The sequence below is a fragment of the Chanodichthys erythropterus genome, chromosome 23, assembly GCF_024489055.1.
Source record: "Chanodichthys erythropterus isolate Z2021 chromosome 23, ASM2448905v1, whole genome shotgun sequence".
NCBI lineage: Eukaryota > Metazoa > Chordata > Actinopteri > Cypriniformes > Xenocyprididae > Chanodichthys > Chanodichthys erythropterus.
Genome location: NC_090243.1, coordinates 7,272,784 through 7,297,632, shown reverse-complemented (window position 1 = coordinate 7,297,632; position 24,849 = coordinate 7,272,784). Strand labels below are relative to the sequence as shown.

The 24,849-nt window shown below is 39.9% G+C and overlaps 1 protein-coding gene across 2 annotated transcripts in view; it reads right to left on the bottom strand.

The window, feature by feature from the left end:
- The window catches only part of plcd1a (phospholipase C, delta 1a), a 36,680-nt gene extending 12,134 nt beyond the window's left edge, over positions 1-24,546 (bottom strand). Inside the window, exons 1-2 of one of the 2 annotated variants that reach the window (XM_067378535.1) lie at positions 24,411-24,546; positions 11,157-11,315 (exon numbers count right to left, since the gene is read on the bottom strand). In XM_067378535.1, the coding sequence (XP_067234636.1) occupies positions 11,157-11,315; positions 24,411-24,441 (190 nt within the window). In that variant the 5' untranslated portion in view covers positions 24,442-24,546. Of the gene's footprint in view, positions 1-11,156; positions 11,316-21,666; positions 21,875-24,410 lie in introns of those variants that run through there. The other variant, XM_067378534.1, reaches the window with a different exon arrangement.
- Between the last annotated feature and the right edge of the window lie 303 nt (positions 24,547-24,849).

The following is a 24,849-nucleotide window of genomic DNA, read 5'->3' as shown; positions in this document are numbered from 1 at the left end:
GTCGAGTTTGATCTCTCCGTAAAGCTGTGAATCCGAGCTATTCACTCATGTACGTTACATTTCTGCCAAATGCATCGTTCAATGTTTAATAATACTATGAAGGAAATGCACTGATTCAACATACCATAAATTTATTCGGGAGACAGGACAAAGGAATGTGGAAACCCGCCAAATTGCAACGCTATCATTGGAGGACGTTATCAGTAAGGCGTTCTGGTTTGTTGTCTTTAAAACACCATGACACGCGTCTTTTGGTGGCACAAGTTTTCTGCACGAGTTCCTGCTCGTCAAGACGGACTCTCTTCTTTATTTTCCGGTCATATTACAACAGTTAAACCTTCGTTTGAAACTTCGCCGAAACAACCTCCGGAAGAAGAAGCAACTATCAAACCGAGCGCTCCAAAACTCCAAGCACCCTGACTAACCTATGCAAGTATAACGTTTTTACGATCTTAAATACTGAGGTTCCTTGCTGGCTCTTAAAGGTGAACTGTTGCAATTTGACCTGCTTTGATCATCTCTTTCGTTTCTGCCTTTCCCTCTACTTTGTATGTATTTGTATTTACTTGTGTCCATTTAGCCGTATAACCTGTGTATTACCCGTTTCGTATATTAAACTCATTTTATCCATGCTTTTTGTTCACTTGCTCATTTTAGCAACAACCGAGTCACTTTAACGTTCTGATTCTAATATCCTTGCTCTATATTTGAAGGCTATGATAGAAAGTTAGTCTCCCGGCCCGAGAATAACATTTCTGTCATGATAATCTGTGGATAATTGTCCGTTTCGGTGGACGAACTGATAGTTTTCCACATAATTATTCAACCAGAACTAATCATATATGTGATTGATTATAATGCGTTGTAGTTAATTCACCATATATGTTTAATTCCCCGTTGGGTCGATATATGAACGTCATAAAGCTTTCTGAATTATGATATTCATATTTCATCCATAAATTGATTAATAACTGTACATCGCTACATTTAAATGGTGGAGAATGCGGGGCATGAATAAACAAATGTTATGAGCTTAAACCACTGTCAACTTAAAAGTGTGCATTTGATAATTCCAGTCAGAATATGTCAGACGATGCGCATTTTGGTCACTAATTGCTGGCTTGTTAGATGCTGATAAAGTGATGGCTTGAATTGTCATCTCTACTGTAACTGAAAGAGTCTACTCTTGACACATTTTAGCATATGTTCAAATGGTATCAGTGTAAAGTTAATCTGATTTTAGCGAAGAAATCCTGATCTCAGTATTAGAGCGTAAGCCTGTGTTGACGAAGGAATCTCAGCTCAGCGGCATGTAAACTGTACCAGAATTGATTATTCTGCTTTGGTTGGAGAAATACCAATTGCAGTATTGCTTAACCTGTTTCTGATGAATGAATCTCAGTACAGTGTTATATAAATGTAGATTTGGGTAATGCTCCCCTGTTATAGTTAAGATTGATGTCATTCATCTAAACTTTGCCTGCACCTACAAGCATAGCTACCTTTTGACCAAAACTGTGTTTCACTCGCTGAAAGGAATATCAGTATTCATGCACAAGACGGACTTAACTATATATGCTTAAACAAGCTTTGACTTACAGCAAACTGTGTAATTACCCTTTAAACAAGTACAAGACGTTGTTTAAAGTAGAGAGAAGAGTTTACATGAGTAAAATTTGCAAATGCCAAAACATATTTGCATTTTACTGAATGTAATATCAAGTTTTTGAAAATCTGAAAGTATAAGCGTCACATTTTAACTCTATACGTAACTTGTTTGAAATGAGCAGACAGTCTCTATAAACTGTTTGAATTGCCCAAATGTGCATTGGTTCCCATGACAACGACTTGTCACAGGAAGTGCTAACTCATCACCCTGTGATGCCATATTGTAAACAAACCAGGCTAGGTGGCTAAGCTAACCTCACCTAGCAGCCCTGCACCTCAGGCTAAGCTAACTAATAGCTTCTACAGTTAGTGGTTAGCATCATTTACGTGAAGCCTTTAACTATAGCTTGTGTGTATGCAGTGTGAACTGATCTAAACCAATTTCCCTTAACCACATTCCTGGTTTTCTGATTTCTTTCTTTCCTTACCTTTAATTCTTCTCAGCTAATTTCACCTGCACTTAGGTGCATTTCTCCCTGAACACTGTTCAGCTAAATCTGCAGTTACTAGGGTGATTAAATCTAAATTTAATTACATGTAAACTGTTTAACTAAAGAAGAATTCTAGGATTTATTGAGATATTTCAATAACACGTTGACTAAACTTCTGGGAGGGACACACACATGGTGTGGTCCTGAACACGCTGCAGCTGTGACCAACTATAGAGTGATTTCCAAAGCTAATCTAATTGTTAATCACTAGTGCTATTGACTATTCCCAATACCAGGTCATTCTGCTGTTTTAATCACTTCTTTAAATATTTTATTGTTTTTAATTATAATAGCAGTCAGCTATTTGTTTTTACTAGTATTTCTTTCATCTATGTGATTTATTTACATTTTCCTGTTTAGTCTTGTGTGGTTTAATTTCCCAATATAACCACAAGCAACTAGACATACTCTTCTTCTTGATTTTGTTTATTTACAACAGTTGCTTCAATTTTATGAGCCAGTTACAAAGGAATCCGAATGATTGCTATGGCATAATTTTGAGCACCACTAATAAGCACAATCTAATAGGAAAGCTCTCCTCTTCCTCTCTTTCTCTTTTCCATTTGTTCGGAGGTCAAGCCTGTTGTGAGCCATCAGTAAGAAATACTAAGAAATAATCTGACCACAAGAACCATCTTAAGTCATTTATTAAAGCTAGCTGTATTTTATACACCTGGCTGCTCACTGTGCCTTTAGCCCTAAATTCTGTTTGATCTTGCAGTAGTCTCTTGCCCTTACTCTCACCACAAGCGTGCCTAAATGTTGCAGATGCTCAGCCTAACTGCCCAGATGGCAGACCAAAAGGACTGGCTATGTGTCGTGAGGAACACCCTCCTAACCAGTGCTGCTGAGCAATTACGGCACCAGAGCCAAAAGCAACTGGACAAAGATGGAAGAGAAGTAAAGGCAGATGACTCAAACCAGAGGTGTGATCACAATGATCTGACTGAAGTCAACTTTTTCTTGGCCCACATCCTCGCTGTTTTGAAACAGGAGGTGGACAACCTCAAACTCCAGATCACAGAGACTCACAAGGAGCTGATGCATGCTAAAAGCCACATAGACCAGCTAGAGATGGAGGCTCGGGACAGACACAAGGACCTGACAGAATAGAGACACAGAAGAAAAGAGAACTGAGACTCTCTTACCTGCAGCAAACAGAACCACTGCAGGAGAAACGTCTCACTTCACCGCATGGAGTCAGCAGAAGAACCTCCCCAGCCAAGCACAGAGGTACAGAGGGGGAGGCCAAAGCCTTCTGCTTGACACCTTATCAGCCATTTTCCTGAAATCCTCTGCAGCTGCAGAAGGAGAAGGATTAATTCAGACAGACCCAGGTACCAGACCTACCACAGGGAGAAGCCAGGGATGGGAGCATCCTCTTCCTGCAGACACAGCAGGATCTCCAACAGCAGGCAGCACAAGGACGACTGGACACGCCTGCATCGGACCTGCAGGAGCTTCTAACGCTAGTAAGATAGCTCCTTGAACAGTTCTTACCTGAGGAGTACTCAGAAGTAGAAGCTTCTGACCACTCACACAACACCAGCTCAGAGACCTGAGCTTGTCTACTGTCTACATCAACCGCAATGGAACGACCACCACTCCAAGAGACACATACAACCAGAGCCCATCACAGCCTTCCAGCCTTGTGTGCCAGTGGTGTGTCTGATCTCTCTACACCTTCAACGTCGTTCGCTGTTGTCCATAGAAAGAACAACAACGATCGAAAGGGGGGATGTAGCGTCTGGACCAATCAGCCACACAATTATTCATGGTATTCAATGAATTACCCATAAACTCACTCTCACTATCAAAGTTCTCTGAACTCATCCCCCTAAAACTGCAACCAACATCCCAAGTGTAGCTAGCACACAGGCACAACTAGGTGTCCTGTTACAGTTATATGGTACTTTTATGATCCATAAGAATGCTGTAGAGACTAGTGACTCATCCTTCCTGAGAAGGACAAATAAACTCTCTTAATCCTACGTATTCTCTATATAACCACTTGGGAAATGTATAAACATGTATCCAAGTTTCCCATCTCATGACTTTCCTTTTATAGGCTTTATTCTATGTATTAATTCTCTCTTTTGAACTATTTTGGTATTAATGTTCCATAGTTGCAAATGTATAGTTGACTGAGATCACATTGGCAGCATGTTTGGTATCTACGGACTCCAACTTTAATTTCCTATTTGGTAATTTATGTTACATGTTACTAACTCTGTGACACATTAGTATTATAAGAATTTAGAGGGTTCTTTTCTCATTCATCCAATCCAGTGTCTTATGCTAATATCTTGCTACAGAACAAAGACTCAGAAACTTCCCTCCGAGGGGGCAACTCCTTATTGGCTCAGACACCTTAAGAGGGTGTGACCTCTTCACCTCTTATATTCATGGATCACAAGATAAAACCTCTCTTCCTGCTCTTCCTCCTCTTCTTCTCTTTTGCTGATGAATGCTGACGTCAAGATGCTTTAAGAAGCTAGAAGCTTCTAAGGAACCCCAAGCTTGTGCCAGGCCTCGGCCTAGACCTTCCATTCACCAAAGATCCTCTGAATCCAGCCGGTTCTCTTTCGTCAAGAAAATATCAGCAAAGATTCAACAGGAGCCTCCACAAATTGCATCAGGACAGTTTTAATTCAACTTGGAGAGACATGCAAGTATCAAACTTAGTCTCATTATCGGATACATTGAGTATCCTTACCCCTTTTAAAGAAGGGCCTGTTAAAACTAAACTGATGGTTTGCTCAAGGCTGTTGATCTGCTGAATGTCCAACAATGCTGTAACTTCTTGCTTCCTGTACTCTGCTTTCTCTCTCTCTCTTGGTAAACTGTATGCATGTATGTGTGTGAATGTTAGAGTAGTTTAAGTGTTTAGTCTAGTTAATAAAGTCTTGTTCATGTCACACGTAAGGTTGTCCGTGTTTTGCGCTCATGTACGGGAGTCCCTATTCATGTCGGTCCTGACTACAGGCTTTTAGTAGAATAAGATTGTTATTTCCTATAACCTGGAAATGAACATTTCTTAGTTAATAAACAATTAACACTGTGTGTTCATTGAACAACAGGTTAATTGATTGTAATATTAATTTTATTACATTAAGTTAATTTTATTGACTGATTAAAATATTAATAATTAATTATAACTAGTTATGATTAATTATTCATATTTATTTTGAGCTAATTTGCTACACCTTTTCAATAACATCAACATCTAAACCTCTGTTAATTCTTGTGTTTCTCTTTCCTTTAGTGATTCTGCTTGTTATCGTCAGGTGTCTTCAATGTTGGCAATAAAAAATAAAGAGTTCTTAATTCATCTTTGACGTCTGCCTGTTATTCAGATGTATTAGTTTAAATTTAACTTACATTTTACTTATTTTAAATTACATTTAAGTAATTAATTTGATTAATTCTAACTCAATTCTATTTGTTGAATTTAATTAATAATATATATTTAAGAGGTTTTGACCCTCTCGTCTGTACTGTTAAAATCATCATGAAACGGAGGTTGCGATAGTTTGCTTTTTCCTGTTGTGATGTATATACGAGTGGAGCGGCTTTAGGACAAGAATACAAATTTTGGGTGGGACTTGATTTTGTCCATCGGGAATTGATTGGATCCACGTATATTAAATGAGGCAAGGGTGTAGAGTTACATTTAAGCTATTTTAAGACATGAAGAAATTTTCTTCACAGGATTTTTTTTTAAATATGTCATTTTGGTAATCAAAGATTAGTTTTAAGGGATAAAATTATTGACTTTAACTAATGGGCAGTCATGTTACCCATTCTTGTGTAGCTATTTTTTACTTAGAGGTGCCCTAGAACTTATTTTTAAAAGATGTAATATAAGTCTAAGGTGTCCCCTGAATGTGTCTGTGAAGTTTCAGCTCAAAATACCCCATAGATTTTTTTTTAATTCATTTTTTTAACTGCCTATTTTTGGGGCATCATTATACATGAGCCGATTCAGGGTGTGTGGCCCTTTAAATGCTGACGCTCCCCGCCCACAGAGTTCGCGCTTGCCTTAAACAACATAAAAAAAGTTCAAACAGCTAATATAACCCTCAAAATGGACCTTTACAAGATGTTCGTCATGCATGCTGCATGCATACATCGGATCATGTAAGTATAGTATTTATTTGGATGTATTACATTTGATTCTGAATGAGTTTGAGGCTATGCTGTGTGGCTAAAGCTAACATTACACACTGTTTGAGAGATTTATAAAGAATGAAGTTGTGTTTGTGCATTATACAGACTGCAAGTGTTTAAAAATGAAAATAGCGACGGCTGTTTTGTCTCCGTGAATACAGTAATAAACGATGGTAACTTTAACCACATTTAACAGTACAGTAGCAACATGCTAACGAAACATTTAGAAAGACAATTTACAAATGTCACTAAAAATATCATGATATCATGGATCATGTCAGTTATTATTGCTCCATCTGCCATTTTTCGCTATTGTTCTTGCTTGATTACCTAGTCTGTTGATTCAGCTGTGCACAGATCCAGTCGTCCTGCCCTTGAACATGCTTGAACATGGGCTGGCACATGCAAATATTGGGGGCGTACATATTAATGATCCTGACTGTTACGTAACAGTCGGTGTTATGTTGAGATTCGCCTGTTCTTCTGAGGTCTTTTAAACAAATGAGATTTATATAAGAAGGAGGAAACAATGGAGTTTGAAACTCAGTGTATGTCTTTTCCATGTAATGAACTCTTGTTATTCAACTATGCCAATATAAATTCAATATTTAATTCTAGGGCACCTTTAATTGTTTAGAATTTGTCTACTTAATTAAGATGTTTGTTGCTAGAAAATTACAAAATCACAAGGTTTAAAACTGTTTAATTCATACATACACTGAACCTCATATATGGCATTTTCCAAAAGTTAAGCACTTTCTTGTACTGTCCATTTGATGAAAAAACAAAGAAAAAAAAAACGATGCAAAAGCTTCACACAGTAATTTGGACAGTATTTGTGGAAAGTTCTGAAAAAGCTCAGCTGGAGATAATTTGCTGTTTTTGTACGTGGTGCTCACACAAAAATACAAATATGGAGTCTGTAGGAGAACAATTTGGATAACACCCAATCTCAAGTGAACTGCTGAAAGAAAGCAGTGTCAAAGGCAAGTTGAGCATCCTTCATATTCCACTCAAACAAGCTGACAGAAAGGAAACATTGTGCTTGGCCAAATTCTGACCTCTGTTTGTCTGATTTCATCAGATTATTATTGTTACATTTAATTTATTATATGCAGTACAGTGACTGAAACAAGCACATGTTGGTGAATAATTGCACCAACACTTGTTTTAAGGTAATTGGATAATTTTCTTCATGTTTACAGTCTTTTCTCTTATCAAAATTTAATGTAGTGATGATGTAGAATTACAAACTTCGCCTTTAAAAATGATTGTTCATTTCTTCTGCATTCATGTCTCATCATTGGTTTTTAGTTTCTAATATCCACTAGTCCAGACTATAGTAATGGCAGCTGAAAATTCAGTTTTGCCATCACAGGAATAAATTACATTTTAAAATGTACAAAAAACAGTTATTTAAAATGGTTCTAATATTTCAGTATTCATGTTTTACTGTATTTTTGATCAAATAAACGCTGCCTTGGTGAGCATAAGAGACTTCTTTCAAAAACATTTTAAAAAGCTGTATAGTATATCGGAGCACTTTCTAGTCTGATTTTGCCTCATGTGACCTCTGTTGTATGTTACAGTGGTGGGATGTTGGACATCTCTTTGTGTTCTGCTGGAGGCGGGAATAATAAACACATGACAAACACCCTAAAGAGGTGCAAAATCTGCTCATTGTTGTACAGATAATAGCGGCAAACTATGAAACAAGGCATCACACAGGACTGCAGCTACTATTTATCATGGAGTAGAAGACTGAGGTTGGTTAAAGCTGTGTCTGTCCAACAGGGTTAAAGAGAAGAACATAGTATTTGATAAAAAAACAATCTGCTAAGTTTCCTCAGTTTCGTTCCCACCCCTGCAAGTCCATTTAACTTGAGATAAACTTGGCACCATCACTAAAAGATAATAAAAACCTCACTTCCTGTGCTTAAAAAAATGATCCCCTCAACTTCTCATATTTAAACCATTAACTACAAGTATAATATTTTACAGAGTAAACTATTAGTTTCAATTGTCTCTGAAGGATCCTCTACAATTCGATGCTTATATTAATCCAATTGGAATCTTTCTTGTTTTAAAGTGTTTATTAGATTTTCCAAGCATTCTGTCATAATTTTTGTCATTGTTTTGAGAACATAAAAAGAGGCTGAACATCCCCGCTGCATGTGTAGTCCATTTAATCATCATTCCTGGCCAATGGGAGTAAAGGCCTGTCAAAACACCCAACTAATGGGTGAAAATATCATGTGAGCAGGATTCCCCTGCTGATATCTGGTGTTTTCACTAGAATCCTTTGATTTAGTTTGGTCCTGGTTTCCTCAATCACACACACACACACACCAAAGAGGAGGCAGCCATGGTCTGGCAGACAGCAGATAAAGAGGCCTGATCTGAGGCCTTTGGCAAGGAGGAACCAGGCCGGAAACTTTGAGGAGCAAAGGGCTGTGAACAACATGTGGGAAAAAGATTTAAGATCACAACAATATTTCGTTCCCCTCCTCTCTGGTCATTTTGTCCAAGATGTTTCCATTCAGCCCAACTCAAAGCTTTTCTGCACTTACAGATGTTCTAAATGTTCATAGGGGAAGGTGGAGGACTATCTGTTTACAGCCCTGGGCACTATAAAAATGAGTTTACAGGAGAGCCATTTGATGTGAGGCTTGCTGATGTCAGCCTGAGGTCATTTATTGACAGGAAATTAAATTAACTTAAAGGTTATCTGATTACAGCGTATCAAGCAACAGTTTTTTTATAGATATGTTTTTGGATTGATATATTACGGAAGAGGATTAGGGCCAAGCAAAAATAAAAAAAATGAAACCATCTCGAGATTAAAGTTGTTAAATTTTGAGAAAAATACTCGTTAAAAAACTTCAAGAATTGAAATTTCAATGAGTTTTTTCTCGTAATTTAACGAGTTTATTCTCAACATTTTATCTCGACTTTTTTCTCGTAATTTAATTATTTTTTTCTCGTAATTTAACGAGTTTATTCTCAACATTTTATCTCGACTTTTTTCTCGTAATTTAATTAGTTTTTTCTCATAATTTAATGAGTTTATTCTCAACATTTTATCTCGACCTTTTTCTCTAAATTTAACAAGTTTTTCTCGTAATTTAACGAGTTTATTCTCAACATTTTATCTAAACTTTATTCTCGAAATTTAACAAGTTTTTTCTCGTAATTTAACAGGTTTATTCTCAACATTTTATCTAGACTTTTTTCTCGAAATTTAACAACTTTAATCTCGAGAGGGTTTTATTTTTTTTATTATTGCTTGGCCCTAATCCTCTTCCGTAATATATACATAGTCTACTTGTCAAAAATTTTGAATAATTAAGATTTTTTTTTTAAATCTTTCAAAGAAGTATCTTATGCTCACCAAGGCTGAATTATTTGATCAAAAATACAGTAAAAACAATTTTTTTTGTGACAATTTAAATGGACTATTTTGTATTTTAATATATTTTAAAATGTAATTTATTTGTGTGATGCAAAGTTGAATTTTCAGCATCATTACTCCAGTCTTCAGTGTCACATGATCCTTCAGAAATCATTCTAATATGCTGATTTGGTGCTCAAGAAACATTATTATTATCAATGTTGAAAATAGCTGTGCTGCTTGATATTTTTGTGGAAACCATGATTTTAATTTTTCAACCAGGGATGAAAAAAATGAAGTTGCGGGTAAAAATTTCATCATCAAAAAGTACCTGCTCACGAGGTAGTACTTTTTCAAAGTTCAGGAACTTTCGGGGATGGGACTTGGGTGCCGAACATGTTGATTGGTTGAGTTCATGCAGCATTTTATTTCAACCACCATTTTTAAAAGTCTGTTGCAGTGGGTTTCTCTTTATTAAAGGTACAATATGTACAATTTTTGCAGTAAAATATCCAAAAACCACTAGGCTAGTGTTATATATTTTGTCCAGCTGATTACTAACAATATCTCTAATGTTTTCAACTACTTGTAAATCATGAGAAAATTCCCATTCTAAACAGTGACACGGGGCAGTGCAGTCGCCTGTCAATGACGTCAGTTACCCTTTATTACCGCCTTTACTGACGTAGAAACCACATGACAACAGTGTCATGGACAAATGCGGAAGTAGAGTCTAGCGTCCAGCAAACCACTAGCTTGCTTCAAGCAGTTCCTTATTTACTTCTTGCATGTTTTATGGTGGATTGTGTTAATTTATGGAACATAATTACTGTTTACCATCTGCCGCTGGTTCTGTCGACAAGGACAGCTCCCGTAAACTCATGACCGGAAAAGCGGAAGCGGCGCCGACGACTGTGTCATAATAAAAGTCCCGCTGCTCGTGAGGCGTGTGTTGATCAATCGCTCCAGCTCCTCGTTCAGCTCCCGCAACACTCAGTCCTGCTCTGCTTTATACTACAGTAACATTAATAATCGCATCCATGAACATGAGTTCTTCCAGACTCCAATCCCTATTCTTTTGCACTATCCGTTGAGATGGAGACCACATGTCCCAAGTTTCCGCTCTAAAACTTGGCGTCATCAAACTACGCCTTGTTTTGAATAGGCTTCTAGCGACCTCTAGCGGAAAAAATATCACAGATTGTACCTTTAACTGGGCGGGACAATCATTGTTTTGTAAACATGAAGATTCATGTGTTGTATTTTTTTTTCTTTTCAAAAAGAGTTGTTTTAGTAGCTTGGCTATGTTTTTCATAGTATACCAAGCTCTATTATGTAAAAAAAAAAAAAAAAAAAAAAGATATGAAGAAAACCGGTTTTCCCCATCTCTCTCAAACAGACACTGAATTGAATAAAGGAACAGCAGTTATACTTACAGCTGGTGTCACTCTTGAATTTCTTGCTGGTGTTTTGCCACACAGTCTTACAATCTTCGTTCAGCCGAAAGTAGCGGGTCTTCTTCCATGAGCGGGACTTCACCTTTAGTAGGTCTCCACCTTTCAGCAAAAACTGCAGGTCCGGGTCTCCCTCCAGACCTAAAGGTCAAGCAAGTTTCAAGTTCACGCATCAGTGCAAATGGATTTCACAAAGGTCATAGTTTTCAAAGCTGACAGTCAAACCATGACACAAGTATCTAAGCTCAATGGTGAGTCAAGTCAAAGCTATTTAAAAAGATTAGCCTATATTAATGGTAATGCCTGGACACACCTCTCTCCAGACAAAAGAAAAATGATCTTGCACAATTTACAAGGTTTTGCTGAAGGTCAAAACCTGCTGGGTGAGCTATATGTAAGGTAAAGGTTATCAGGACTACTTTCTAGGACGCTCTTTCAAAATAGGATTAAATAACTGTATATATATATATATATATATATATATATATATATATATATATATATATATATATATATATATATATATATATATATATATATACATTGTAAAGTCTAAATCAGTTTTTACTTCATTGAAAGTAATGTATGTTATTGTTTACCCATTGCAGTAACTGTAGGTTTGATAGTAAATTCCTTTAAGAAACATAGAATTGATTCCTTTCAGTAACTATCTAGCTTTTCAGTTTGAACAATATGAACAATACAGCTTCAGCATAAGGTATATTATTGTGCTTTTTTATATTCAGTATATTCTCTTTATTAAAGTATCCTAAATAGTACTCATAGTCTGAAAGATAAAAACTGACATGACCACATGCATCCACCCACACAGCAGTTTTTCCATACTTCAATGATATTGTGGTTATCTTTATCTTGTCTGATGAAGAGCCAGCATGCTCTAAACATAACCCGGTGTGAGTCTTTTATTAAATAAGTTTTGCCTATTTTTTGGAGCTTTGGTGTGCCAACTCTTTTCCTGTTTTTCTATCTTTGTCCTGTTAAAACCACAAACCCACAATGCTGATATAGAGTAACAACTGACAATAAAATCATTTGCATCCCTCAGAAAGATTTCAACACTGTGAACATATACAGATATATACATACAGTAGTAGCCAGAAGTGATATATGGATATTTTGTTGTAAATTAAAAAAGTAATGTGATTACGTTACTCAAGTTACTTGTAATACGTTACCCCTAACACCGCATCTTAATATATACCCAGTTCACTTAATATACTGAGTTCACTTTCCAAACAGCTATGTATGACCCATACAGGTTTCAGGATTGATTTTTTTAAACAATTATGCAAGGATTATTGCATCTATAAAGTTAGATAATGATAACCACAATAGCACTGCAGAGTGGAAAAATTGTGTATGTGCGGGGGTGGTGTGTGAAGTCAATTCATGTCAATGTTGCAATAAAGATTGTCTTTCCATAAAATGTTTTCACTTCCTTTTTACAGGAGTGGTTGAATTTGGAACAATAAAATATTGCAGATAATGCCAGCAACATCTTAATGAGACACAAAGCTGCTGTCCTGCAGATATCACTGCGCTAATTGGCCCCACAGTTGAATTATGAATTTTTTCAGCTTACTTCCAGCAAGGGTGTGGGTACAACCACAACATTGCTGACATTTTTTCACGAGTTCTTGCCACAGAGGCTGTTTATGAGGCTCTGGCTGCACTCAAGTAGAAGGCGGAGAAATGATGAAAAATCTGAGCTGATTTCAGCATACTTTGAAATGGGGCTGAAAGCGTTTCTGTGCTGAGACTGTTGCCTGTGTTTACTCAGAAAACTCTGTGTGTATGGTTTTATTTTGATAACTGATACTAGTGTTACTGCAGTCTTGAAAAGGGTGAGCTATTTAACTTTTAGGAAAATATATCAGGCTTTTCTTCTCTACATTCAAATCACACTTCAGTAGTATTTAGCATGAAAATGTAGACATCGCTAAGTTCAAAAATTGTTCTGACTTCTCATTACCGTGATCTTCAAAAACATATTAGAAACAGGGCCAGGGATGATTTTGCAAAGTCACTGAGCCACTGCTGTAATTAAAGCCAGAAAGATCTGTAATACCTGGAGAAAGCTATACGTTAGCATTCTCATTCATTTCAATGGCAGTTTAAACAGGGAAAGATGTACAAGTTTTTAAGGGACCTCAAAACAAAAATACAGTCATGTGAAAAAGAAAGGACACCCTATTGAATTCTATGGTTTTATGTATCGGGACATAATAAAAAATCATCTGGTCATTGGCAGGTCTTAAAATTAGGTAAATACAACTTCAGATGAACAACAACACATGACACCGTGTTGTTACTTATTTAACAAAAACTAGGCCAAAATGGAAAAAGCCATGGGTGACAAACTTAATGCTTCCATAAGAATTAAGTGGGAAAATAGCAGTCAGGCTCTTCTAATTGTTACAGATCCCTTGTTTCCCTGGACTCCATTTCCCAGAATCCTCCTGTTCTCCACACCTGCACTCACTTCCCTCGTCAGCTCCTCATCGGCACTCATCACCTGCACCTGGACTCTATTGTCAGCACTCCCCATATATTGCACTCACTCCCTTCACTCCTCGTCCGTTCTCTGTTTTGTTAAGGTGTCTGTCTGTTGTTCATTGCCATTGTTTGAAGTAAAGTCTCTATTATCGTGGAAATCCGTATCTGCCTCATCTCTCTACCAGCCACCCGTAACAGAAGAACGGACCCAAACCGACCGGATTTTCCACGAAAAAAAAAAAGAATGGAGACTTTCCCCAGCTCCCTGGATCCAGCTCCTCCATCGCCTCTCACCCTAACAGCCAGCGAACGCATTATCGGGCTCCTGCAGGTAGGACGTTCGCTGGAGAGGTATGTGGAGGAGTTCGTTGAGCTTGCTTGCTTGTCTAACTGGCCCGACGCTCAGTTGATCTCCCTGTTTTTGGATGGATTGGATGACGACACTATCCGTTTTGATGAACCTGTTTTTTGTTTCTCCTTAAGCGAAACTATCAATTTAATTTTGTGGTTGAATGGCTCCAAATTCTTAGTGAAAGAGGTTCAGGATCAGTGTTGTCGTCCGGTCCATCCAGAAACACGGTTGGCCGGGCCAGTCAGTCAACCTCCGGCTTCCTCCGCACACCGCTCCAGCGAACTCCCTGCCTGCCCCAGGCTGGACCCATATTCCGCTACTGGGCCCAGTAAGCGGAGGAGGAGGAAGAAAGCGGCCCCAATGTCTCCAGAGCCCGCTCCAGTATCTCCAGAGCCCGCTCCAGTATCTCCAGAGCCCGCTCCAGTATCTCCAGAGCCCGCTCCAGTATCTCCAGAGCCCGCTCCAGTATCTCCAGAGCCCGCTCCAGTATCTCCAGAGCCCGCTCCAGTATCTCCAGAGCCCGCTCCAGTATCTCCAGAGCCCGCTCCAGTATCTCCAGAGCCCGCTCCAGTATCTCCAGAGCCCGCTCCAGTATCTCCAGAGCCCGCTCCAGTATCTCCAGAGCCCGCTCCAGTATCTCCAGAGCCCGCTCCAGTATCTCCAGAGCCCGCTCCAGTATCTCCAGAGCCCGCTCCAGTATCTCCAGAGCCCGCTCCAGTATCTCCAGAGCCCGCTCCAGTATCTCCAGAGCCCGCTCCAGTATCTCCAGAGCCCGCTCCAGTATCTCCAGAGCCCGCTCCAGTATCTCCAGAGCCAGCTCCAGTCCCCACAGAGCCAGCTCCAGTGCCTGTGGGGATTTTAATTGTATTTGAGGGGATGAAATGGCCCTCAACCCCAGTCTCCGCCGAGCCAAGTTCTCCAGTCTCCTCCGAGCCAAGTTCTCCAGTCTCCTCCGAGCCAAGTTCTCCAGTCTCCTCCGAGCCAAGTTCTCCAGTCTCCTCCGAGCCAAGTTCTCCAGTCTCCTCCGAGCCAAGTTCTCCAGTCTCCTCCGAGCCAAGTTCTCCAGTCTCCTCCGAGCCAAGTTCTCCAGTCTCCGCCGAGCCAAGTTCTCCAGTCTCCGCCGCCGAGCAAAGTTCTCCAGTCTCCGCCTCCGAGCCAAGTTCTCCAGTCTCCGCCGCCGAGCCAAGTTCTCCAGTCTCCGCCGCCGAGCAAAGTTCTCCAGTCTCCGCCGCCTACGAGCCCTCAGCTCCAGCCGCCGCCGCCGAGCCCTCAGCTCCAGCCGCCGCCGCCGAGCCAGCCGCTCCAGCCGCCGCCGCCGAGCCTGCCGCTCCAGCCGCCGCCGCCGAGCCAGCCGCTCCAGCCGCCGCCGCCGAGCCTGCCGCTCCAGCCGCCGCCGCCGAGCCTTCGGCTCAATCCGCCGCCGCCGAGCCTTCCGCTCCAGCCGCCGCCGCCGAGCCTGCCGCTCCAGCCGCCGCCGCCGAGCCTGCCGCTCCAGCCGCCGCCGCCGAGCCAGCCGCTCCAGCCGCCGCCGCCGAGCCAGCCGCCGCCGCCGCCGAACCTACTGCTCCTATGAACTGTGTTTTTGAACCCTCCAGCCCAAAGACTGTTTTCCCTCCCTGCCTCCCTCTCCCGCCTCCCATGTCTGTCTTCACTGAACCTTCACCTCAAGCCCCCTCGCCCAGATCTCCACCTCGGACCTCTGGGCGATTACCTTCACCCCGGCTCCAACCTCCCTCTGCTCCACCGTTGCCCATCAGTCCTCCAGCTTCACCAGTCTCCATCCTGCCTCCACTCACACCTTGGTCATTCATCAGCCTGCCCTCCCCTCTGGACTTCACTCCTCCGTCTCCGCTCCGTCACTCCGTCCCTCGGATTTAGTTGGCCTCCTCACTCCCCCCGGTGTTCGTTTTGTTGGCTGTCCTTCTGCTTTCACTGCGGCCTTCTGGAGCCCCGGCTGCGCTTCGGTCGGCGGAGCCTTCGGTTCCGCCATCACCCGCCAGTCCTTCAGCGACGCCTGGGCTCAACGCCTCGAAGGCTTCTGACCCGCCATGGCTGCCCGCTGCACCTGACCCGCCATGGCTGCCCGCTGCACCTGACCCGCCATGTATGCCCGCTGCATGTCTGCCCGCTGCACCTGACCCGCCATGGCTGCCCGCTGCACCTGACCCGCCATGGCTGCCTTCGGCTCCTGACCCGCCATGGCTGCCCACGGCTCCTGACCCGCCATGGCTGCCTTCAACCCCTGACCCGCCATGGCTGCCCACGGCTCCTGACCCCCCATGGCTGCCCACGGCTCCTGACCCGCCATGGTTTTTGGACCTGCCCTGGAGACCTCCACTCCAGTTTACTCCTTCCCCTGCTCCGGTTTGAGGTCTCCAGGGCGCCCGCCCCCCTCCCGGTTGTTACATCTACTGCGCGAGGACGCGCCTACCGGGAGGGGGAGGTACTGTTACAGATCCCTTGTTTCCCTGGACTCCATTTCCCAGAATCCTCCTGTTCTCCACACCTGCACTCACTTCCCTCGTCAGCTCCTCATCGGCACTCATCACCTGCACCTGGACTCTATTGTCAGCACTCCCCATATATTGCACTCACTCCCTTCACTCCTCGTCCGTTCTCTGTTTTGTTAAGGTGTCTGTCTGTTGTTCATTGCCATTGTTTGAAGTAAAGTCTCTATTATCGTGGAAATCCGTATCTGCCTCATCTCTCTACCAGCCACCCGTAACACTAATCAAATGCCTTTGATTAATAAATTATCAGCAAATGTGAGCACCTCTATAAAAGCAGAAGGTCTTGCAGTTTGCTGGTCTGGAGTCTTCAGGTGTGTGTTAACATAATGCCAAGGAGGAAAGACATCAGCAATAATCTTAGAGAAGCAATTTTTTGCTGCCATCAATCTGAGAAAGCTTATATGGCCATTTTCAATCAATTTGAAGTTCATCATTCTACCGTAAGGAAGAGTATTCACAAATGGAAAACATTCATGATGACAGTTGCCAATCTTCCCAGAAGAAGACGTCCCAGCAAATTCACCCCAAGGTCAGACCGTGCAATGCTGCAAAAAACCCAATAACTACACCTAACACTCTACAGGCCTCCGTTAACATGTTAAATGTTAAAGTTCATGGCAGTACAATTAGAAAAAGACTGGACAAGTATGGCATGTTTGGAAAGGTTGTCAGGAGAAAGCTTTTTCTCTCTAAAAAGAACATGGCAGCACAGCTTAGGCAAAGTTGCATCTGAACAAACCAATGTCCTTTGGACAGATAAGACCAAAGTGGAGATGCTTGGCCATAACGCCAAATGGATTTCACAAACACCTCATACCAATGGTCAAGCACACTGATGAAGGGGTGATGACTGAGTCGACCATTAACTCTTCTGTATACCAAAGTGTTCTAGAGTCAAATGTGAGGCAATCTGTCTGACAGCTAAATCTTGACTGATATTGGGTCATACAACAGGACAATGATCCCAAGAACACCAGTAAATCTATATAAGAATGGCTGAAAAAGTAAAGAAACAAGAATTTGCAATGGCCCTGCCAAAGTCCTTACCTCAACCCGATTTAACTGCTGTGATGGGACCTTAAAGGTGCCCTAGATTCAAAAATTTAATTTATCTTGGCATAGTTAAATAACAAGAGTTCAGTACATGGAAAACACATACAGTGAGTCTCAAACTCCATCGTTTCCTTCTTCTTATATAAATCTCATTTGTTTAAAAGACCTCAGAAGAACAGGCGAATCTCAACATAACACCGACTGTTACGTAACAGTCGGGATCATTAATATGTACGCCCTAATATTTGCATATGCCAGCCCATTACAGGCATTACACAAGGGCAGCCAGTATTAACGTCTGGATCTGTGCACAGCGGAATCATCAGACTAGGTAAGCAAGCTAGGACAATAGCAAAAAATGGCAGATGGAGCAATAATAACTAACATAATTCATGACAACATGATATTTTTAGTGATATTTGTAAATTGTCTTTCTAAATGTTTCGTTAGCATGTTGCTAATGTACTGTTAAATGTGGTTAATGTTACCATCGTTTCTTACTGTATTCACGGAGACAAGAGCCGTCGCTATTTTCATTTTTAAACACTTGCAGTCTGTATAATGCATAAACACAACTTCATTCTTTATAAATCTCTCCAACAGTGTAGCATTAGCCGTTAGCCACGGAGCATAGCCTCATACTCATTCAGAATCAAATGTAAACATCAAAATAAACACTATACTCACATAATCCGATGTATGCATGCAGCATGCATGACGAACACTTTGTAAAGGTCCATTTTGAGGGTTATATTAGCTGTTTGAACTTTTTTTATGTTGTTTAAGGCAAGCGCGAGCTCTTGGGGCCTGGAGCACGAGAATTAAAGGGCCACACACCCTGAATCGGCTCATTTCTAATTATGCCCCAAAATAGGCAGTTAAAAAATTTATTTAAAAAAATCTATGGGGTATTTTGAGCTGAAACTTCACAGACACATTCACATTCCTTAGACTTATATTACATCTTTTAAAAAAAAGTTCTAGGGCACCTTTAAGAGAGCTCTGAATAAACAAATGCCCACAAACCTCAATGAACTGAAGCAACATTGTAAGGAAGAGTAGGCCAAAATTCCTCCAGAATGATGCAAGAGACTGATCACTATCAAAAGAAAACGATTCCTTCAACTTTTTGCTGCTAAAAGTGGCTCTGCAAGCAACTGAATCATAGGGTGTACTTAGTTTGACTCCCATGGCTTTTCCATTTTGGCTTTATTTTTGTTAAATAAATAATGACACTATGTAATATGTCATGTGTTGTCATTCATCTGAGGTTGTATTTACCTCATTTTAAGACCTGCTAATGACCAGATGAGTTTTATTATGCTCTGATACATAAAATTATAACATTCTAAAGGATGTCCTTTCTTTTTTACATGACTAACAGTGATATATTTTAGCAATATACATTTCTTACAAAAATGTTTAGTCATAATACACAGTTAATTTTTGAATGGCCATCAATGAAGATGCAGATGCAGCACCAGATGGTGTAGTTACCGCATCTCTGACCCTTTGTTAAACACATAAACAGATTTTCATCCAACTGTATCAATTCAGTATGGCTGCAAATTATATATGAACCTCATGTATTTCTGTAGAAGTGCAGTATTTTCTAAACCATTACAGCGAGAAGTTTATGAGTCATATCAGACAGCTGACTAAAGAAGTCACGCAACTCAGCATGTGCGTAGCTTGAATCGAAACCTGAATGATTTACTTAAAAATTATCCCAGCTCTTTCCTGTACATTAAAGTGAATGGTGACCATAGGTGTCAAGCAAGGCAAAAATTTCAATAAATAACTTCTTAGTTATTTACTTAGACTTGGAATATATATTGAACAAGTTACATAAACCATTTTTATGATGCGTTTTGGAGGATAACAGCTCCACTTTGTTCCCCAAAATCCTACCTTGTGTAATATTTAGCCATTTTATGCCCACTGCTCTTCCAATATCTAGACTTCTCTGGATAAAAGTACTGCACATGCACCACACATATTTACTGTCAATACTCAGATTCAAATGTTTATATGGCAGTTATTAACATGTTAATACATAATTTAATGATGAGTTTAATGTAATTAATTAATTTAATACAGAATTTGGTTACACTTGATGGTCCCCTTTATATATTCTGTTGACTATAAATAACATTGCCCCTACATGTCAACTAACTCTCATTAGATTATTGGTTGAGTATTAGTAGACTTTTAGGGGAAGGATTAGGATTAGTAGATTAATTGGGTTAGGGTTAGTAAAATAAATTGACTCGTCTCTTGGGGGATCATCAAAATAAAGTGTTAGCAGATATTAAGCAGACAGTCTACTAATACTCTAATGGCAGTTAGTTGACATGTAGGTGCAAAGTTAAACAGAATGTCTAAAGGAGACCATCAAAATAAAGTGTTACCCAGAATTTAATTATTAAGTTAATACATATTTAGACAAAATCAACACAAAATAACACAAAATGTGTTAAAATAGACATAACACCTAAATTGTGTTATTAACACATCCTTTTTGACAGAGTAGAATGCTTAAATGTGCTAAAGAGGATGTTTTGTTGTATACATTTTTGCAATATTAATTGAAACTGTCTTTACTAACTGATAAAAGACTATTTATTAGGTGCACTGAAAGGAATAATATTAATATACATCATCTGTGCACGAGGTAGGGCCTTAAAAACATCAGCCAAACGATTGGCCCTCTGGCTTGTCAATCACTGCCGTGACGTTCCTTGTGAGAGACGAGCGAGGCTGCGCGCTCCAGTAACTTTCCACACTCCACAGGCGCCGCATGCAATGTTTTTGTCCGGAGACAGGAGTAACAACTGCAGATTATGAGTTACCTGCGGTGAGTCCGACATAATGAATCCACTAACACGATACAGCGAATGCCGGTGGTAAACACTCGTGTTCCAATACTCATGCATGAGTTTTGGGAGGCGTTCCCACGAAAGCAGGGTGGGTTGTTCTTACGCATGCGCTTATTTCAAAAACTCAGTAACAGTCTTTGGTTTCTCAGTTGACGAAAAGATCCTCTTTAGCACCTTTAAAATCTTAAAATTGATTCTTAAAAATCCATCATGTTTCATTTTCTTTTAGGTCAACCTCAATTTAATAAAATTTACATGAACACTCTACATTATGATTATTAAAATGTATGTAAACTTCGCAGCAGAAGTATGCAAATGCATTCAGTTTTAGGCCACTGCATGTTAATGATGTTTTGTTGCTGTTTTCATACTCTTCAAGACTTTTTCCATTTAACTAGATGGAGATGGTCTATTTTCTGGACAGATAGAAAAGTGGATAAGGATTTATGACCAGCCAACCTTGATTTTGCATCAAAGGAATGTAGCCAACAGTTGTACGAATAAAGTGTGATAAGTCAACCCCCAAAACTGTTCATTCTTACTCGGAAAAGTTTCGTAATCCTACACACAATAAAACATATTCTCTGCTATATTTGGCTAGAATAATAGCGCAAAACATCATAAAGCAGACTGTTATAATCTCCTTGACTCATTCCTGATCCTAAACATAAAAAAGTAGATCATACAGTACATACAGTATTTTATGAAATATGCAGTCATGTTTGTAAGCCAGCTTCACTGAATCCATAGTAAACATCATGGTGTATATTTGAAATGCTTTTAATGTTTAAATCCTTCATATTTAGAGTGCAGCTTCTTTCTGCAAACAAGAAGTCTGATTTGCCACAACACCCACTGACTTGTGCAATGTTGTAGAGATTGGTTGACATACATTATTTATCTATTAAACAGTGTTCCATAATACTATTGCAATTGCTGTATGAGCGGTTAATGCTATTTTATTAACCTTGCACAGCCACTTACAAACTTTTTACACTGTTTAAATGAGTTCCCATTGTTATTGTTTTACAGTAAGTTGTGACAAAAAAAAAAACTATAACTATGCCATTTTGTAGGAAACTCTACTTTCTGGAACTACAGCCGTAGAAAGTTAACAGCCCAGTTTTAGTCCACGGAGGGATATTTAATGCACAACCGCCAGACACAAATGCGACACCCACCTATGCGTTTCCCATTTTCGTGTGCCACGTTCTTGCACTGCTCTTGATAAATCAACTCCTGCGATTTCGTCCTTTTGCGCGGCTTACGCGCACAAGACATTGTTGAAATCCTAAACGGGATCCTGTAATCGACTTACTTTGTGTAGAAAAATGACATGACGGGAGAAAACCATGACGTTTGCAAGTCTCTTTCTATGGGCGGGTACTAAACCTGCAGAAATCATCCTATTGTTTTAGTTCACTTGCTCTATGTGTTTCTCTGGATTTCGCACTGACATGTTGTGGTATGAACTGAGGCATTTAAATATATAATACCCAAAAAACAAGAGAAACATATTCCAGCTGTTCAAATATACGTCTATTGGGGCCACTTTAACACGTAAAAAACAAAACTAATAAAAAAAAAAAAAAATTAAAAAAAAAACTATCATAATACAGGTTTGCGTGTAACCTGATTTTGCCTGTTGCCTTCTCTCTAGCGTTTCGCTTGTGGAAAAATGGTGGTTTCCAACGAATCAGTCTTGTTCACTTCTATGTTTGACTCGTAAACTTAGTTGAACTTACTCCATTTTTAAAGAGCAGGAATGCTGACCATAGCGCGAACCAATAGCAATCCAGTGCGGGGTGTAAAGGAGCAGTCAATCGGCTGAACCTACTGAACGAATCCGCCCCTTCAATGAACGAGTCAAGATTCAAAACGATACCGGGCGTGACATACTGGATATCTTCATCTGGGCTAGACCATAGATAATAAAGGCCTATTACATAAAACAGACAAAACGTTGCAAAACGTTTTTTTTTTTAAACGGAAACGGTGGTGCATTGAACACCCCGTTCTGAGTACGCAAGAGTTGCAACTATGAGAAGGCATTATTTGTGTCATTTTTGAAGAATTTTCAGAGCCCGATGAAGTCGGCATAAATGCGTGTTTAATTCTGCAATATACGCTCGATGTTACAGTCACTGCCCTTGCTATCCAGAATAAAAGAGAACATCCCAATAGAGTGAAGGGATTTGCAGAAACTGTGGTTCCTAATCCAACATTCGCCTTTATGTTTATGAAAGCTTATTAAAGTATCACTCCACAATACAATAGCAAAATATATAGTATTTTTATGTTACATTAATCAGTGTCTAGCACACCTTCCTAAGGAAAGGATCCCCAATAGCGACATAGTGTCGGCCCACACCTGGTCTGTGTGTAATATACCAGATGTGGGCCGGATCTGGGCCACACTATCTGAAGACATTGCAATTAGCCTACTAAACAATATTTAGACAGACTTAAAGAAGCTACATGTGCTCTTCTTAAGTTATTTTGCCATTAATGTAAATAAACATGTGCAGACATACTTGCTCTTGTGAATTTATTTTGATGTTAATTACATATGAGCTGTTGATGCTGATTGGGCTGACAAATTGGTCAGCCCTAAAAACATATTTAAATCGGTTCATGTGAGTACAGTGGTTCAATATTAACATTATAAAGCGACCAGAATATTTTTGGTGCGCCAAAAAAACCCCAAAATAACCACTTATTTAGTGATGGCCGATTTCAAAACAATGCTTCAGGAAGATTCGGATCACAAATGAATCAGTGTATCGAATCATGAATCAGATCTCGTGTCAAACTGCCAACGGCTGAAATCACATGACTTTGGCGCTCCGAACAGCTGATTCGATACACTGATTCGTTTAATCTCCGATGCTTCCTGAAGCCTTTTGAAATCGGCCATCACTAAATAAGTCGTTTTTTTTTTTTTGGCGCTCCAAAAATATTCTCGTCGCTTTATAATATTAATATTGAACCACTGTACTCACATAAACCGATTTAAATATGTTTTTAGTACCTTTATGGATCTTGAGAGAGGTCCATTGCTCCCTAAGGAGGCCTCACGGAGCTATCGGATTTCAACTAAAATATCTTAATTTGTGTTCCGAAGATTAATGAAGGTCTTACGGGTGTGGTAACGACATGAGGGTAAGTAATAAATGACAGAATTTTAATTTTTGGGTGAACTAACCCTTTAACCTTCAATATTAATGTACCAACTCATTCTTAGTTGAGAGATTTTTGCCGTGTAGCCTACCTGATATACAGTATATCCAAAGTAACTGATATTGACTGGATGTAAGCGTGTGAATCCAAATGCATAACTGTGATGACAGACTGGCAGGAAAAGGTGCAAAACAGAGTCCAAACAGGGTGATATTGTGACATACTGATAGGCTTCATCTTTCCATTAATTTTAATAATATCTAACGAATCTTTTAGTGAACCGGTTGGAGAGTCGCTGATGAATCACTAGTTCAAACGTAATTAGGAATAGGGCGCCTTCTTGTGGTTGAATCCTCGCGTGACATTATAGACATCGCAGACTGAATGTGGGTTGTGAAAGGGAGGTTCCACGAAAAAGTTATAAGCATCATGAACTCGAATAGATTTATTTTTAAGTTGCATTGATATGGTTTTATTGCGAACTCAAACTCGTCTTAAACTGACTGCACAGGCTACAAAGTTCAGAGATGAAGGAAGCACAGGATAGCAAAATCTTCTATGAAAGTGATACCACTAAAAATGAAGGCAAATGCAGCATAACACCATGCGGAAAAAAAAAAAACTTTGAATGAAAAACAAAATGTTTAAACACATTAAAAACTCCAAAGAAGCAAATTAAATCACTAGTGTTATGAACTGACACATATCCCACGCGGAATAAACATGACATCATTGCAAAACTTACCGAATCTGCTGGCAATTCCATTGACTTCCATTGTTTATTGTTATTTATTTATTTTGCTTTATCTTTCCTTCTTCCAGTTGGAGTATATATCCCAGTTTGACAAGATGTTTCACGTCCCAAAGTCACCCAGAGCCTGACTGGGTTGAGTAAAGCCCGTGTCCTAAAACAATCCACTGACGCTGTGTAGGGAACCCGCCTATTACAAGAGTATCGAGAATTCGACAACACCCACAACAACACCGGTCTTTCGAGTCTCTGTTCTCAGTTAACGATGCTCTGAAAAATGTCATTTGTTTCCACCCATTTTAAACGACTGCATTTTTATTCCGAAACAAGTCTGCGTTTTAGTGATTTTCAGAAGGATACCAATCGTCAGTGGCAGCATATGGTTTTGATTCATTTGTTTAGAACTCCATTCGTGTCCAGCAGTTCCACTCTT